This window comes from Nothoprocta perdicaria, unplaced genomic scaffold, assembly GCF_003342845.1.
Source record: "Nothoprocta perdicaria isolate Ctin4 unplaced genomic scaffold, notPer1 scaffold_178, whole genome shotgun sequence".
Lineage (NCBI taxonomy): Eukaryota > Metazoa > Chordata > Aves > Tinamiformes > Tinamidae > Nothoprocta > Nothoprocta perdicaria.
Window position 1 is genome coordinate 70667 of NW_020454960.1, and position 18178 is coordinate 88844.

Sequence of the window (18178 nt, forward strand, 5' to 3'; positions counted from 1 at the left end):
AAATCTCGGAGTATTCAAAAATAACATTCAGAACTTTGAAAAATAATAGCCTGCTGAGGCTAAAGCACTGAAAATGTGGGATGACGTGCCTAAACACATGACCTGGTGAAGATTATGAGCCATGCTTTAAAGCACACTGCCACAGGATCAGGCTTCCATTGAAACGTACTGTCATATAGGGGGTAGGGGGAGGATTCCAGTTTAACACAAGGACATGGCATTTCAGGCTCCCAAAAAACTATTAATATCCGCTGTCCTGCAGCAAATCACATCTTCCTTGACAAGTCGGACAGCTGTTCTTTCTCTAGTTTCATTTTATTATCTTTAATAGCCACATATTGTCGTGGTGCCTTGAAAAAATATTTGTGRCTTGATGGCTAGGTCCCCTCCCTCCTGCTGTAAACCTGGTTCACAGGTTCATCTGATCCCAGTCTTGCCTCCAGAACTTAACGTTGGCCCTGAGTGCCTTGGAAATGGCATTGTGCTGTGCCCCTCTCAGGTGTGTGAGAGCACAGCATATATTCTAGAGGTACCTGCCTCTCCATGCGGCTCATCAGGTGGGGAGAAATCTTTCCTGATGCTCATAGAATACCTTAGGGAGGAGATTAGGTGGGAGATTAAGAGATTAGGAAGTCTCTGGAGATTGGGTGGTCCAGGCGCCTACTTTGAGAAGGACCAACCTTCAAGTTATTTAAAATTATTCTGAGTGTTTTCCAGCTGAGTTTTCACTTCTCCAAGAAGGTTGATCCTACAGCCTCTTGAGGCTGTTCCGATCTCCGACCAAGGTCGCTGTGGAGATTTGTTTCCGTTTTTTTAAGGTATGGGAATATAGGTACCAGGAATAGGGGGGAGGAGAGCGTAGGAGCTGACCAGCTTCAAACTCTTTAATGGGTCTCCACTCTCCATCGGAAAGGAGCACCAAGCAACAACYGCCAGCGGCTTTGGAGTACTTAGAAACAACCTTTAAACTACATAGAAGGCTAGTTTTAAGGAACATCCCAGGGGAATCATACATACCCTCATGCAATATTAGCTGCCCAAAAGCCCCTATTTTCTGTTGCTGTTGGCTGTCTTATGGGATTATTAAGAAGGTATCCCTAATTAGGGGTAGATTAGGACTAGTGTTAGCCGTGAGTTTTCCAGACAGGGAAAATGAGCACAAAAMCAGTATTTGAATGATGCTGAAAGATGAAGAAATCTTTTAATGATAGCATGAAAAGATTTGACTAATCAATCAAGAGCTGTAAGTGAGAAGACTTTTGTTTTATAGGAAAAGGAGTGCATTTACTTCCTTTCCTCTGATCAAATTTCACTGAAAAAAAGATGAATTTAGTTTCGTTCTCTGGCAGAAAAAGAATAAACCTTTTGGCCTGGACTGTAGAAAAAGCAACTTAAGGCAAGTGGGCTGGCCACATTTAGCATGGAGTTTTTGAAAAAAAAAAAAGGAATTAAACAGAGTTCTCTCCTTATGTGTTCTCCAGTGGCAGTTGTCCCATGGAAGTTGGGCATTCACAGACCACACTGCATTGCTCATGCTTTGATGGAGCAGTTAGCATTAAAATTAACCCATTCCACACTCAAGAATGGGAAAAAGGGATTTTTGTTCCAGCTGTRCATATTGTGTGCTCCTTCTCTTTCCCTTGCCCTCACCTTATACAGCTGAGGCTCACAAAAGAAATTTCAGCTCACATTTGAAACTATCAAGGTAAAAAAAAAGGTAAATTTGGGTCCTTCACCCTGAAAGTAGCTGTAAATAACTGTAATGTTTTATGAATTGCACAGGTCCCCAGTGGTACCCTTCCCGCGTTGGCCTGCAACTCGAACGCAGTAAGTATTCATATGCAAGTCAAACATCTATTWAACATATTGCTAACCTTTTCCTCTCAATTATATTACTCCCTTTGTATAAGTTATTAGGTGAGCTGTTAGCATTTTGTCATTAATTGATATCTGTGATCTACSTACTAACATCCATATCAATAATCTGATGATTTTCATATCTGCCACATATAAAATTGTTTCAGAATAGAGCTTCTTATCAAATAATGAAGACGGCAGTTTTGAAATGTGATACCATTTATGGAGAATTCCACTAACTGCAGTGTCAGTTGTAATCCTTGTTCCGAAAGCCTCRTTAGGAGCCAAGTGGCTGGAGGAGACCAGAGCAGTGCTCCAGCTCTTGGCACATGTGGAGATGTGAGTTGCAGTTAATAGGGACCCTGTGGCATTTGGTCTGTAGACAGATAGCTTTGTAGAGCCCTAGAAACGGAGGACTTAGTTTCCAGGACTCAACACCTCATGTGATTGAGCACCCTCACTGATTTAAGCCGTGAACAAACGTACATCAAAAGGGAGGCACACTGTGAAGGGAAAAAGAGAAGGAAGTGCTATGGCCACGGCAACACCCAGTGTCAGGGACTGTGAAGGTTTCCCAACACTGAGTAATTCCCAGCTCACTGCCTGTTTGCAGAACTAGAACTAGGCATTGTCTTTTTATGCTGTTCCTTGTGCACTTTGGGTTAACAGGTTTGGAAGCCAGTGACTCACAACACTGCAGGGAGGGCTCTGTAAAGCTGAGGCACACCTGATCTGCCTAGGCCAGACAGCTCGTGTCCATATTACGGGCTGTGAGCCTTCGCTCAGGAAAAGGTTGCCTTCATCATGGTGATGCCACCTATCCTAAAATAGCCTAGTAATGCATACTAGGGAAAAGCTATCAGAGCATGTAATGACACTGCATRACATCTGCTTTCCCAGTAGTTTTGCCCAGGAGACGTGCTCTGTGAAGCTCTGTGTGTCTTGCATGCCACGTCCTAAATGGTCTAGATTAACAGATACGGCGTCATAATCCTTGCTTGGCAAGTTGCATGGCAACTTAATGCTTTTGTTGCGGTGGAGAGAGAATTACTGTTATACAAACGCTCCAAGCCACAGAGCAGAAGAGGCAAGTCACCCAGATTAATCAGAGCAGAGGTTGTCTGTTTCACAATTAAGGCACAGTCACTAAGGCACAGAAAGTTTTAACTCCTTGACCACTGGTTGTGCAGGCTGCAGTTTAGCTGGGTCACTGAGAGGATAGATATATATATATTGCTCATGCCACTTCCTTTTGCCTCTTTGTTATTACAGATGGGCCCTATTTGAAGGATTCCGTCAGCATTCAGAGTCTTGCAGTTTCTTCCATTATCACATTGTATTTTACAGACCTGGGTCAGCAGGTCAGTTGGACCACAGTAAGTATGTCCTTGTAACAATCAACCATACATCTTTACGTACAATATGTTTTAGGATCAAATTACTTCAGCTTCCTTGGCCTGGCCWTAGCCATGTCAAATGGTGCAATTACTTTATCAGCAGTCAAAACAGAATTAAATTGATAGTGAGCCAAGTTATCGATGTGCTAACGCAGACACCCAATTAAAGATTAGAAGGTGGACATAACAATATTGCCTGAGGGAAAAATAAATCTTTTTTTTTKAAAGCAATTATAGTTTATCCTGCATTTATATGCCTATGCAGGATCCATTGGCAAATATATTCATTTACTTCATTGCTACTTAGCTTTTAAAATGAAAGGACATGGMAAAGTAAAAAAAAAAAWAWRWAWAWATATWCTAGTAATCCTTTTGCTAAAAGGGAAATTTATTGGATGGAGTCTGACTCCTTTCTTCACCCAAAGGCAGGTCCATGCCTGGCCAGGCTCAGGAGTCACAAACTTTTTAATCTGTCAAACCTATATTGTCAAACAAAAGCTTCTGCTGTGGGTAGTAACGTCTGTATCCTGCTGTGCAAAACTCATGGTGTGGTTTCCCTTTGGACTTTATTTCCTGTAAGCATCTGTTGGAGGTTGGGGTGGCAGAGGAGAGGCAACATTTTTCACGTGAACCAGGCTGGAGGAAGATGAACCTTAAGGGCTCTCCTGTGCCAGATGCCTTGAACTCTTTTWTTCACAGACCAAAGGCAAAAACACAATGGAAAGGCTTGAAAGAAAAGTGAAGAACTGGAACATGAAGAGTGACCTTTCCTGCAGTACACATAGGTGTTAAAGCTCAGAGGGATCTTACTACTGGCCTGAATGAGTGTGTTTGTGTAGTGCACTAGCTTGAATAACAAGAGACAATTGTAAAATTGTATCTAATGCACATATGTACGTTAGACAATGCACATATGCACATATGCACATATGCACATTAGATGCACATATGTACATTAGACAGTGGGATTAGTGATCTCTGTAGTGAGAAACATGAGTAAGAAGTACACAGTTTGGAAAGCCATAAAAGTCACAATATAATTATTCATAGCAATTAAAAACAATAGTTGCTTACAATTGTTTTTAATGACGCAAATTAATATTTTTTAGCTGTTGTCATGGCTCCGAGACAAATTAATAGACTGTTACTAATGACAGCTCATAGATCCCCCCTTGCTCACTTGGAGCCACCTAGTGCCAACTCTTCAAGCAGTTTACAACTAATACACCAAATCCTTTCACTAGTGGGATGCAGCAGCTTCCGCCAGCCTCCTCTGCAAACCTGTTTCCAAGCAGAGGGAGCAAAGCACTGATTGACTTTTCTCTGGTCTGATAATCTAGTCCTCTGATACGCAGACAGCTCAGACTCCTGTGCAGCGCAAGCACAGGGCTCGTGCACAAGGAAAGATCATCTTGCTGTCCTTTCCTGTACAGTGCTGCTAAGAAAAGAAGAAATCTCTTTGCTCAGAGGATAGCGACAAAGTGCTTTGTAGATCYTTATCTCCATTGCTGAACAGGTAACAGAGCAGAGCATGATCTGATCATCAAACTGTAYAGCAGTCACTGTAGCTTAGCAAGCACTCCCACAAGTCACTTAAAGAGTGTCCATGGTATTCAACAGCTTTTTATCAACTAATCAGTGCATTTATGGTGGATGTTCCAACTAGTTTGGGGAACTACAGGCCTGTCAGCCTGACCTTGTTATCGGGCAAAGTTATGGAGTCGGATCATCTTGAGGGTGATCACACAACATGTTTGCAACAACCAGGGGATCAGGTTCATGAAAGGAAAACCCTGCGCGACCAACTTCATCTCCYCCTGTGACCAAGTGATCCGCCTAATGGATGAGGAAAAGGCTGTTGACATAGTCTCCTTAGACTTTAGTAAGGCCTTTGATGAAGTCTCCCATCGCCTTCTCCTGGAGAAACTGGCATCTCATGGCTTAAACAGGTGTCCTCTTCCCTTGATGAAGAACTGGCTGGATGGTTGGACCCAGAGAGTGCTGGTGAATGGAGTTAAATCCAGCTGGCGAGCAGTCCCCGGGGGTCAGTGTTGGAGCAGGTCCTCTTCAATACCTTTATTGATGATCTGGATGAGGGATCTGAGTACACCTACAGCACATTTGCAGACAACAGCAAGCTGGGTGGAAGAGCTGATCTACTTGAGGGTAGCAGGACCCTCAAGAGGGATCTGAACAGGCTGGATCAATGGGTTGAGGCCATCTGTGGAGTGGTCTCAAGTGCTGGATCTTACACTTTGGTCACAGCAACCTCATTCAGCACTACAGGTGTGGTAGGAAAGAATCTGGGGGTGTTGGTTGACCGCGGGCTGAACATGAGGCAGCAATGTGGCCAGGTGCCCGAGAAGGCCAACGACATCCTGGCTTGTATCAGGARCAGTGTAGCCAAGAGGACTAGGGAAGTGATTTCTCCCCCTGTACTTGATGCTGTTGAGGCTGCACCTTAAAGACTGTTCAGTTTTGGGCCCCTCATTACAAGAAAGACATTGAGGTGCTGGAGCGTGTCCAAAGATGGGCAATGAAACTGGTGAAGGGGCTGGAGCACCTTATGAGGAGCAACTGAASGAGGTGGGATTATTTAGTCCTTCCTGAAAGGACTGGGAGGCAAGGATACATCTATCTCTTCTCTGAAATAATTGAAGGGGAAATGGTCTCAAGTTGTGCCAGGGGATGTTCAGGYTAGACATCAGGAAGAATTTCTACRTGGGAAGAGTGGTGAAGTGGGAACAGGCCGCCCGAGGAAGTGGTGGAGTCGCCATCCRTGGCTGTGTTCAAGAAACTTGGAGATGAGGCACTTAGGCGCATGTTCTAGCATGCATGGTGGTGGTGGTGGGTTTTTSGTTGGACTCATTTGATGGTCCTTTCCAACCATAATGAATCTGTGATTTCATGATAACTAGAAGCTGTCCACGCCTTGGGAAATRGCAGGTTCTGGACCAGTGCTATCTAGGTGATAGTGATCTATCTACCTATCCAGCTCCAGGTCTCATGCATTTCTCAGGCTCCAGGCTGCCCCTAACAGCACAGATATTTACCCTTAYGAACAAAAAGACAACCGTTGTCTGATGTCCCTTTTTATTCCTAAGTCTAAGGTTGTGTTTTTATTCATAAAGCTGAGGCCAAGATGTGTCAGGTTACCAAGGTTGAGCTTTTGCTGCCCAGATTTCCATAGGGCCATACTGGTTAATGCTAGTTGGTGTCATGTTTCCCTCCCAACTCCTCCCACCACCTCTACTGCATTTTAACATTATCCTTGAAGAACAAGTGGGCATTTTCCTGAAGCGCAGGAAGTGTGAGTAATGCTGCCTCATGTATGCTACAGCTAAGGAATCTGCAAGAGCCTTAATTATTCTCTCCTTTCATGAAGGTTTTCGTAGCCAAAGACAGTAACATAACAAAAGCTTAATAACCCATTATAAATAGCACAGTTGTGACTAGACATTGATAATGCAGGTGGTGGCATTTTTAATGATTTAATCTGTGTTGGCTCCATGAGTTTCTGCATATTTGCCTTATCCCGTTCTCTTATATATCCTAAATTATCTCAGCTCTCAGAGACAGAAATATTTTTCTTAACCGTGCCATTTAGCTCAAACACTCAGAGATTTTATAGCAAGACTACAGCAATAGAGAAAAAGTGCACGGAAAACTGTATTTAAACAACAGCAATTGAAAATGTACTTTTTCCACAGTATGTACAGTTTTGCTGCTAGTTTTTGTATTTTGTATTGTGTTTAGAGCTCCTGTTCAATATCTCTTGCTACTCTATAAGATTTATGCACGCAGAGAGAGACACTTCTGGTTTAAATGTTTGCCATTTAAATAAACAAGGCACAGGATAAAATTATCCTTATCTCCTGCTAGTAAAATGATAGCTGAAGCATGAAGGGCCAGATGCAGAATGCCGCCTTCAGGTTTGCAGACAAAGGTAGACACAGACGGCCARTGGAGATTTGTTGGTGCTCCAAAGCATGATGCCATGAGCATGGGTCTGACTGGAGGAGAAGTTAAGCACAGAGGTGGATTTTTTTTATTTTTTTTAGGATTAGGGAAGGTGGCACCCATCTCAGGGGGAGTAATATGTTCTCCAGACATGTGGTAAAAGATTGTAAAGGACTGTTGTAAACGCTGTTGCCGGTTCCCCAAGGAACASTTGAGTCTCTAACTCTGGCAGCACATTTTGAGGAAAGGAATCTCAGCATCCCTTTTGGAACCTGCCCAGTCTGTGATTTGTAGAGGAGGACAAAAAGTGGTGAAGAATTTGCAGYTGTGTTCCACTGCAGCTATTAGAAGTCCTTTGCTTTTGACAAYGAGGCCATTTCCTGAGATACAAGTCCAAAAGCAATTGGTTCTGGTAGAAAAATTCAGATTCCCGTGGCTCATCTCCAGAAGGCATTTTAGGGTGAAAAACAGTTTCTTCACATCATGTCTTTTGTTAGATCCTTCTCTATCTTGCCTTCCTTTTTATAAAATATAAAATATGTAAGAAAATATGTATGGAATAATCTAATTCCTGATTTATTGCCTTCCTGACAATAYTTATTGTCAGGAATATGACAATAAATGATTTATTCCTGATTTATTCCTGATTTATTGTCTTCTGTTATACAGAATATTATATCTGAATGGCTGTACAGAATATAGCGAAATTTATATTATATATAAACAAATTATATAGTAAAATTGGTTCAGTCGTTGCTTAGGAAAGAATTACAGTCAAGGTAAGGCTGAGAGTCTGCAGGATACATTGGTGAGGAATGCCAGTAAATGTATTTTTCAATGGATACACATCAGATCTTGCATATTTTGAGTCCAGTTCAACTAGAATTGTGGAACAGGACCATACAAAGTGGATGACTCATGATTATGGAAGTGTGAGTACACCAAAAACAACAGCACGGCCAGAGAAAAAGAACATGTCATTTTGTGTAAATCTGTAAACAGCTTAAGAGTTAGTACAACACAAAGTCCCAAAGAGAAAGAATTCCCCCAAAGTTTCCTCATCTTAAACCACTTAGATTGATAGAGAATTTGATCCTAGAAGATCTCCAGGTAATAAAAACGTCACTATATTCTATACAGTCATTTTTCCACTTAGAATTATTTGTAATGCAGAGCACCTCCTGTTTAYGGATGACAGTTGGCATTTGGCAGAGATTTTTTGCTTGAATACATAATATTACACACAATAAATGTTGCTGGATACCTGGGTGCAGCTAGCCAAGTCCTCAGCTGTTCAGAGTCAAATGCTCTGAACTTTCAAAATATTGTAACCTTTCCCAAAAGCAAACTACACACACAAGATYGGTTTTAATTTTTCAATTCAATCTATTAATTTTCAACCTTCTAGGTTCTCAGAAGAGAACAGTTTGCTCTAGCTAGATTTCTTGACATGGTTTTGTATTGTTTGGGCCCTTCACATACAGGTTGGTTCATCGTTACTATCCAGTGGCCTTATGAAATTAACTGATAAGGAAAGAGGAGCCCTATCTCTTGCTGAAACTGCCCAGCTAGCTCATTGGGATTCTTCAAATGCCGCTTCTAATAGGGCCCAGAAGCCAAAAGCTCAGGATGAAGCATGCCAGCATAGCAGTTCCTCAGGAAACTAAGGGAGGTACCTGAGAGAGGTGCAAGGTGATTTGCTGCTGAGAGTTTATTTGCTGCTGAGCAGCAGAACCTATGGATAAGTCTCCATATGGATAAGTCTTTATATGGATACTCTTGAGCTTTTGTTGCTTCAGGAATTTAGCCAGGCTGAACAGAGCAAGCTGGATTTTTTGTTTTGTGGTGTTTGCAGTTAGATAAAGCCTCATGCCCAAACTGATCCTGCTGCTAAAAGAACAAGAGGCTGTTCCAGGCACGGTGCAGACGAGAGCTGCTTCTGCCCCATCTGTGTTCAGAGGAACTGCACAAGTAGATCACAGAATCAGAGGATGGTTGAGGTTGGAAGGGAGCTCTAGAGATCTAGTCCAACGCCCCCGCTCCAGCAGGGACACCCAGAGCACATTCCACAAGCAGGTTGTGAATATGTCCTAAGAAAGAGAATTTGTGAGTAGTTTCAGTCCTCTCACATGTCTTGGTTTGACTTAGCAAAATTATTATGTGTAGGGAAGTTTTGCCAGCCGTTCTAGGGATAAGGAGAGCGCAAAGAGGTTAGTGAACCAGTATTGGGGAGAGTGAGCTGCTTTGCTTACACTGTGTCGTGACCTTGATAAGTCCCTGAATTTATATCTCAATTTCCTCTTCTGTGGCAAGAAAATAACAGCATTTTCCTCTTTCCCCAAAGTCCCTTGAGGATTCTAGAGGAATAGCACTGTGAAAGAGCTGGCTGGGGTTATTAGTGTTTAAAAGGTGTTTAAAAGATGTTGAAAAGTGCTGTTACATTTAGGTGTCAACGTAGCAGGTGATGGCTACACATTTTAAAATAATGCTCATCATCGGTCAGATTTCAAAATACTATCAAAGCCCTGTAAAGATTTGGCAGCAAATCTGAATCCTCGTTAGTGTTTGGTTACAAAATTTGGTTACAAATTCAGCACTTTGCTGAATATAGATAGACAGACACATACACACATATACGTATATATACACACACATAAATCCATATACAAACACATACACAAAAGTGCATGCAGATTGAAAGAAAAGTGTTTGTAATTATCAGCAATTTTCCTTTTTGGGCAAGGAATATGCAAAGGCAGCTGCTCTCAAAGAAGAATCTTACACAGAGGATGAAGGTCAGACAGCTTTCAGACAGCTCAGTCTTAGGAACCAAGATTATTGAACCAAGAACCAAAGTTTTATTAAGGGTTTGGGGTCAGATGAAAATACAAAAAAAAAAATTAAAGGTGACAATTAAAGATGATGCTAAAGTGTTGCAGTTATCCCCATCTAACTGTGGGGCCTTTAATGAGGCACTAAAGCATATGAAGCAGTAATTGGTTCACAAATTAATAATGTTTGTTAATGAACATTGTCTAAAAACACTTAGGGTTGGGCTTGAAAAAGGAGCCTAAGGGAATTAGATGCTAAATTTAACGTGATTTGAGGATTTGGGGCAATTTGGATTTCTCGATCTCCTGCATTTCTCTGAAATTGTGGCTACTTTCTGTATACTTGTTTATGATAATGGTCAGTCTGTCTGTCTGCAAAGAGCAGATTCTCCTTCTTAGGCAGTTCACAGCATCTCTTTTGACCCCGACTCAGACCTGTAACTAGTGTGTTTCTTCATATTTATCCAAGAAACGAAGCTCAGTCTCTTGGGCTATTTATATCCTGAAGCTGTTTTTCCATCAAGCAGTTACCCAGGCTTGGCGTAAGCCATTTCATGTCTGTGTGTGTGCTGAGTGCCGCAGGCAGTGGCCCAGAGCTGTTGTGCCAGCCTCAAGTACCCTCCCAAAGCACCCGCTCCTTTCTAGGCTCAGCTCACACACCCTCTTGGCACTCGGAAGTGCCACGTCTAGCACGGACGAACCAGGAAAACGACCCCACATGGCATGGAAAGAGCTGCGGGAAGGGACCAGCACGGAAAAGGGAGCATGGCCTTTCCTCAGCTCCATTCTGCAGCGTGTCACCCATGTGATAGCGTGAGGCCGCGCCAAAAGGCAGCGGGACACAAGCTGGGAGGTGCTGTGCCGAGCTGCGGGAGGGTCACGGCGTAGGCGTCACTGAGGTGAATTAGCCGATGCCCTTGTGCAAACATTGCTAATCTGTATTTTTTAAAAGGTCTTGGGAATATTTTTTGAGACTCCCCCCGAATTTTTCGTTTCCTTTTGTCCTTTTCTACCTTCGCCCACCCAGTCCACACAGTGCTATTAATTCCCATTAGAAATCTTTGCATTTCTTTGGGATGGCGTCAGAGGCTAGTGCAACTTTCACCATAAGCCAGAAAATCCACCTCACATTCCCACTGTGTTACAAAAACCAAATAACTTTAAAGATTTCCTTCACCTCTCATGCATTCAAGTCTTTTTAAATAGACTCTCTGTCTGCTGAGATCTGGGATTATAATCCATGACGTGGCTGTTACTCAGTGAGGTCCTATTGGCACAGTAATCGGAAAGTCAGTACCTAAAAAATATAGTCCAATATAGTTCATGCAGGATGAAATGCCGTGCTGTTTTAGGAATTTATATCTCCTACACTACGTTTTATTTATTTATTTGCTTTCATTTAATTTCAGTTCAATAATAAAAATGTTGGAGGCTCATATGTTAGTTTTCTTTCAAGGTATTTCAGATTCCTGCATTATTGGTTATTTAACAGATGCTTTTAGCTTATAATTAAGTATTCTCCTATAGGACACAATCTTTGTTTTTGTTATGGACTACCATATTTTGCTACACCAAATATATGTGTAAATATGTGAAATCAGCTGGAGTGAGGCATGAAAAGGGTGCAGTAGCCACGAGTTGGTGCCAAGTCCTGCCAGTCTTTCCCTGGCAGCTGTGTAATACATTCATGCCAAGCAGAGGATAAAAGCTGGCAGTTTTTAGGGGTGTATTTTGTGACACAAGTCTTTGCTGAGAAAAAAAGGCTGCTCTGGGGATCCAGAATGGCATCTTGGGATGAAGAGTAGTAATGGTGCATAGAAGCCACGATGTCTCTTCTGGGGACTGAGTTCTGCTCTTACAGACAGATTTCTGAAGCCCTTAGCCCCAACATAAGGGAAGAAATGGTGCTGGAGGACCCAGCCAAGGAAACCTAATGGCCAGGGTTTCYGCAGAAAAATCTCTGGGTCACTTGAAGTTCTTCTGAAGAGCTCTTGGAGGAACACTGCATCATGGGTCTAGGTGTCCGCCACATACTACTTTTGGAAAAGGTAGTCTGGATTAAATGCTACTGCTCAAAGAACAGATGCTTTATTCATTACAGTTCTAGCAAATAGCCACTAGTTACGAATCTTTATCCCTTAAGCAGTGTTATACATTGAGTTATGATTTGCCCATTGCTGTTTCTGGTAAACATGGTGGATTACACCATTTTAATCCATGATTTCATTCCGGAAACATCCAGGCGACAGATAATCAAATCCAGAACTCATATCCTTGCAAACACATTATACTTCCTCCGGCTGTTCAGTTCTTTGAAGTGCACATCAGTAAAGATATATAGCTTCCCATGGGGGTGTCTGCAGTGCCGTGATCTGCCTGGACAAAAGCTGGCTGTGCAAAATCAACGCCAGAGCATCAAACTGAGGGCGACTCTTGCGGCCCTGGGGCTGCCCTTTCTCTCCTTTGTGCCCATCGCTGCATGGAGGCCACTGCACCCCAGTGTAATAATGTCTCAAATAAAGCTGAAATGACAGTTGAAGGAAGAATATGTGTTGCATAGATAACCTGTTCTTTTTCTCACGCCTTTTTTGGTACAATGCCATATCCTCACGCGGCTGTTTTCTTTTTCAATTCTAGTTTTTCCTCACAGAATACTCTGGACCTCTGCTAATATACCTGCTCTTCTACGTTCGCCTCTCAACTATTTATGATCAAGTGGAAAGCATGAAGAGTTTCCGCCACCCAGTGGTTCAGTAAGTGACATGCATCAACCTGACCAAAAATAGGGTGACACTTGCAATGGTCACTGCATCCCATCACCATGGCGTGCAGTGCTTGCTGGAAGCAGTGTGCACTCCAGGCATGCTGAACCAAAGGTGAACTGCTAAACAGAAGCACTGGTGTGCTTGGCAGAGAAGAGAGAACCCCTCAGGTAGGATGCAGTAAGAGCTGACCCCAAGGAAACTGTGAATGAGAACCCAAAACTGCCAAACACAGAGCTGCCACATTCTTGCCTTCCTCCTCTTGCTCGTACACTTAAAAGGAGAGTGTTTTAGCAGCACAAAAGACCAAGAGTACCTTTGCCTTCTTTCAAGTGCGCAAGGAACATGCAGAAGCCTTCCAGTGATCCCTCGCAAAGGGTTCATTTGATATCCTCATCCTAAGCTGAATTAAATTTACAATTCCCAGCAAAGCTAAAAGTTTGCTCTGGCCTTTGCTTAGGTCATTAATTATTTGAAATTTTCTTAGCTCAAATCTCTCTGGTTTAATTACTTTGAAATCGTTTGACTCTGACTACCATACAAGATGCTTAATAGAAGTACTTGAAATCTCACATGCTGAAAAGCACTTTTCATTTAGGTCTTATAATTGGCTCACAGTAGAACGGACTTAGGTAGTATGGCAAATGTAACCAAGATAACACGCCACCAGGAATCACTCTTGACATTTGTTTGAGAAATTCAGTCTTTATGAACTTCAGGTCATTCTCTGAAGCAAATCAGTAGCATTTATTATTGTTTTATAATCTTCCTCAAAGGAGATTCAGTACAATAATTTCTAGAACAATTACCATATTCCTTTGTAATTAGGTACAAAAAAAAAAAAAAAAAAGCCATCACAATGGATTAACTTCACAACAAAATCCCATTTTAATCCCACTAGGTAATGAAATACAAACTGCCTCTGTGCAGCTACTTGAGCTTGCAAAGGAAAGCATTCAGAAGCTATTCAGCAAATGTTAGGTGCATCCTACAGGAGCGTTAAAGGAGCCTTAAAGCACGTGAGGCATCTTGCGGAAGAGCATGGCAGACGCTCGCTGGTGTACACAAGTTTTAATGTCCTGTCAGGGCCATGTATCACACGCAGAGCCCGAGGAGCCTTTTTAATTCAACACTAGTAAAAAGAAGTTGCTTCCCTGTAAAATGGAAGCAACGTGGTGTAACACTGAAAATGATTCCATTAATCTTTGGCTCCAGATGCTTCAGCTAAGACAAAACCTTAAATTCTAAGATTTCAGTACTACTTTGCAGTTTTGAGGGATTAGACCTTATTCTTTTTGTGACAATAAACTGCAAAGAAATAAAAAACAATATTTCATTTCTCTTCATTTCCTTTCTACAGCTTGGCTTGCTTCTGCCATTGTTTACACTACACGAGACATCTTCTGGAGACATTATTTGTTCACAAGTTTTCTGGAGGACACACTCCTCTGAAAAATATGATAAAGGTAACAAGGTATTGATYGTTTTATGTAGGCAGAGAAGATCCTCATATTAAGGCAGTTCTTTGAAGAAGATAAGAAAATTAAAACTACTTTCCAGGGGAAGCAATTAAGATTAATGAAAATGTAACTGTWGAAAAAATCTCAGAGCCATGTACCAAAGGACGTGAATAGGAATCAATGTCCATTTTGATTGCTGCATATCAGTGTTCACTTGATTTATCTATCCAATGAATGGTTCATCATGTCCACGTTATTTTTCAGACTGATTACTATTTTTTTATGAGATATGCTGCTGCAAAAACTAGAAGTGATTACAGAAATCACACTCTACTTCCTTGGTGCAATAAAAATGTGAAGTAAGTGACACCCCTTGCATTAGGAATTTAAATTACAAACAGAGGAAAAAAATATTTTCATTCTACATTGGAGGCCTCAGGGAGGAAGATACTGAGCTGCTTAAAGTTATCTGACTCTTTCATAGACCTGTTGAATTTCACCTATTTGTTGTTATCTCATAGGCTGTCCTCCTTCTTGTTTAGATCCTTATTCAGTATGAAGTAGAGATCCTCCCTTTTAAAGATTTGGAATTTTCCTTTTTATATTTACAGTTTAGATTTTATAAAACCTTTTTACCTTATTTTTTTCTTTAACTCAAGGAGCCACGGTTCATCAATGATCATCCATTATTGTGACAAGAATATATATACACATAKGTATAAATTTACAGTTYGTAGTTTCTTATGGCCCATCCCARTAAAAGTAATATCTTTTGTGACCATTGCAGGGCTGTGCCTTCTACTGGGGATTCACTTCCTGGATTGCATACTACATTAACCACCCACGGTACACACCACCATGTATGTATACGTAGGAATGATTTTGATTTTAAAAGGCTTTTGTTATTCARCAAGTTCTCCGAAATCAATAGAGGTTTTCACGTAGACATCAAATCATATGACTAACCTGCCTAGAGATAAGGTTGATAGAAGGAAGAGTATGTTGAGGGTGGCCATATATTCAGTATTTATTACTGAATATATGTCCCTGTTGAGCTGTGGTTCTGTGCTCTGCAGTTGCACAAACAGCAGATATCGGCTGAGCAGCGGGAACAGAAAGATCAATGTATTTTGCTCGTCTTCACTAAAGCTAGCTCTGTTCTCTTGGAGGAGATATGTTTATTTGCAAAATAATGGCCTTTTTTTATGAATTTTGCAAAAGTACATTAGACATTGTTGAAAAATGAAAGAAAATCTTATTTTTTACTTTTAGATTTTACTCATCATTTTGTGTCTTTTCATTGTATTCTTTTGCTATAGTCTTGCTTTCTGATTTTTTTCTTGCCTTCTCTTTGAACTTTTATTTGATCATAATTGTCATAACTTGTTTTTCTTTCTACCTTTTTAGGGTGGCATTTTATCACTGCCTTTGTCTTCCTTTTCCTCTGCRGCTGATACATATCTATGAGCTTTGGGCATTTGCCTTTGATTTGCCTTGTCAGTTTTAATTATACATCTTTATACTCACAGTGAAGTATCTCATTTTTTTCAGTCCATAAACTCTCTCACGTGGCATTTGCTTCCATTTCAAAATAATAGAAAAATTCACTTTAAGAATTATGTTATTCATTGCAAGACATTTGWTTTTGGTGTAACTTTAAAAATAGTGCTGCAAACAAGGTGGAAATCTGCGACAGAGCTCTTCTTAACCATCAGATCAGTAGGTGCGAATTCTTTCCTTATTTATAGGGAAAAATATTCGCTCAAGATGCAGTCTGAAGCCGGAAACCATATTTACTTTTTAATAGGGAAAAGCCTTCAGAAGAAACACATCTAATTCCTTGCCACTGCTGTAAGATSACATTTGTAGATAAATGAAGCAAAGCCCTCTGCTGTAGTTCCATGGATCAGTAAAACCCAAACAATTTATTTTGGATGGAGCTAGCAGGGCCTATCCATAACACGAGCCTGAAGTGGAAAGCACGTTGTTCTGCCACTGACCCCCTCTCATCCCTCTCTTTGCCTTTCCAAGAAATACGGCAACGCCGACTGCTTCCACAAAGCACTTAGAGATGCGAGGCTGACAAATTTGAGACAGAAAAAGTTAGCCAAAAACTGCCTTGAAATCAGTGGTGGGGCTGCTGGCATTTGCTGGAGTGCTGCTACTGTTTGCCTTGTCCTGTGTGAGGATACTCATTCCTTCTGCAAAGCCTGACAAGAAAGACGTGTTTCTGCTCCTCAGCACCAGATTGATTTCGCCCATAGCAAATGGTGTGCACACTATAAAATGTAATTTATAATTTCCTGTTTTCTAGCATTTGGCCACAGACAAGTTTCTTTTGCTGCCCTTGCCTTTCTGGTACGTACGAAAATAAAGTGTTATTAATGATTGTGGATTAAAGAACAGCTCCTGATTTAGCAAAATGCAATAGTGCTGCTATGCAAGTGTATAGATATATGCCCATTCCTGCAGTCCTGTGTCATTTGATTGGATATAGTGATTCAGTTAAGGTTTGGGGAATTCTACTAGTATTATTTGTCTGTACACAGCTTAGTGTACTGATGGTGTGTGTGCTGTGCCTGAGCACCATGAGAACATCTTTGGAGCATATTTTTACTGCTCATAATCATGCAGAACATTACTATTTAGACAGCTGCAAACCTGCAATTTCTAAAACACTAAAGAATTAGATACTAATCAGATTTTCAGTGGAATTATGTTCCCTAATAAATGCATTTCTACCCTTGGCAGCTATTAACAATAASAATAAAAACAAAACCCTGCTAAAATGGGTGAAGCCAAGGAAAAGCAGATAGCATTTGTTTATCAGCCTTATGTTCAAACTTTACTTTATGTAGCTAAACTTATAGATACCGCTTTTCCAGTGCTGTGATGGAACTTCATCAAATCAAAAGGAGGAGGCTCTACATGGGACCACAAAGAGCWGAGGGCACCCCTGGCTTTCATACACTGTAACAGGCGTCCCACGAGGCGCCAAAGCTCTGAATTACAGCATTTTGGTCTCATCTGTTTGCAAAGCAGTGGACACTTGGGATGGCTTTAAAAGACTAATGTGTCCTGAGCAGGTTTTTGGTAAAAAATAATTCACACGGATCATTTTGGAGAATTTTCCTCCATAGCTTGTATGTTCAGGCCAGGACAGCAACGTCTAGGCATCTCCAGGCAAACGCTGTTTTGAAAAGCACTCCAGCAAGTCCTTAGCCATATTTCAGTATTTTTGTACATAAAGATTCTTCAGAAATCACCAGGAGAACTGGGTGCCTGCGTATTTTTGCTTCGGAAAAGCCACCCTTTTCTAGTGATGCACACGTGCTCACCTCAGTGGACAACCTCTGCTCCAGCTTTTTGTAGAAAAGCTGCCGTCAAGCTAAAGATGTGGAGTGTTTTCTGTGAAATGAGGCAATCCTTATCCTACCTGCAGCAGCAAGTGGTCCGTGGCCTGAATTCTCCCAGATCTTTGGAGAACTTTATACCTGTATACTCTTCCCATTCAGACCTTGTTGTTGCAGGTTGCCAGACACTGAATTTTAAACAGCAACACACCCAATATGATTTGAAGTTGTTTTTTATAGGGTTCTAAAACAGAAATTAAATATTCAGAAGATCCTTTTTTTTTCCTTGCTTTTTAAGTCTTGTCTTCGCCACCCATTCCTGATTTATGGTTTATACATATATATTTGCTGTAAGCAGCAGTAATGAGTAATTTGTGCAGCAATGAGTAATTTGTGCAATCTTTTGAAAGATTGTCATCACCAGAAAAATTACCTGAAGCTTGCCAGGGACCTTTTTCCTATAGGGTACACGTGGAATAGAGAGTATGGTGCGTAGACTTCATTATTTCAGCATTACAGATAGCACAAGTTCCCGTTTTTCCACAGCCCCTTATTTCT

At 41.3% G+C, this 18178-nt stretch overlaps 1 protein-coding gene across 1 annotated transcript in view; it reads left to right on the top strand.

Annotated features, from left to right (window-relative positions):
* TECRL (trans-2,3-enoyl-CoA reductase like) overlaps positions 1-18178 on the top strand; it is a 46164-nt gene that overhangs the window by 23823 nt on the left and 4163 nt on the right. The window contains exons 3-8 of the mRNA XM_026036437.1: positions 1783-1827; positions 3130-3233; positions 12683-12798; positions 14168-14273; positions 15055-15127; positions 16582-16625. Coding sequence (XP_025892222.1) covers positions 1783-1827; positions 3130-3233; positions 12683-12798; positions 14168-14273; positions 15055-15127; positions 16582-16625 — 488 coding nt within the window. The remainder of the gene's footprint in view (positions 1-1782; positions 1828-3129; positions 3234-12682; positions 12799-14167; positions 14274-15054; positions 15128-16581; positions 16626-18178) is intronic.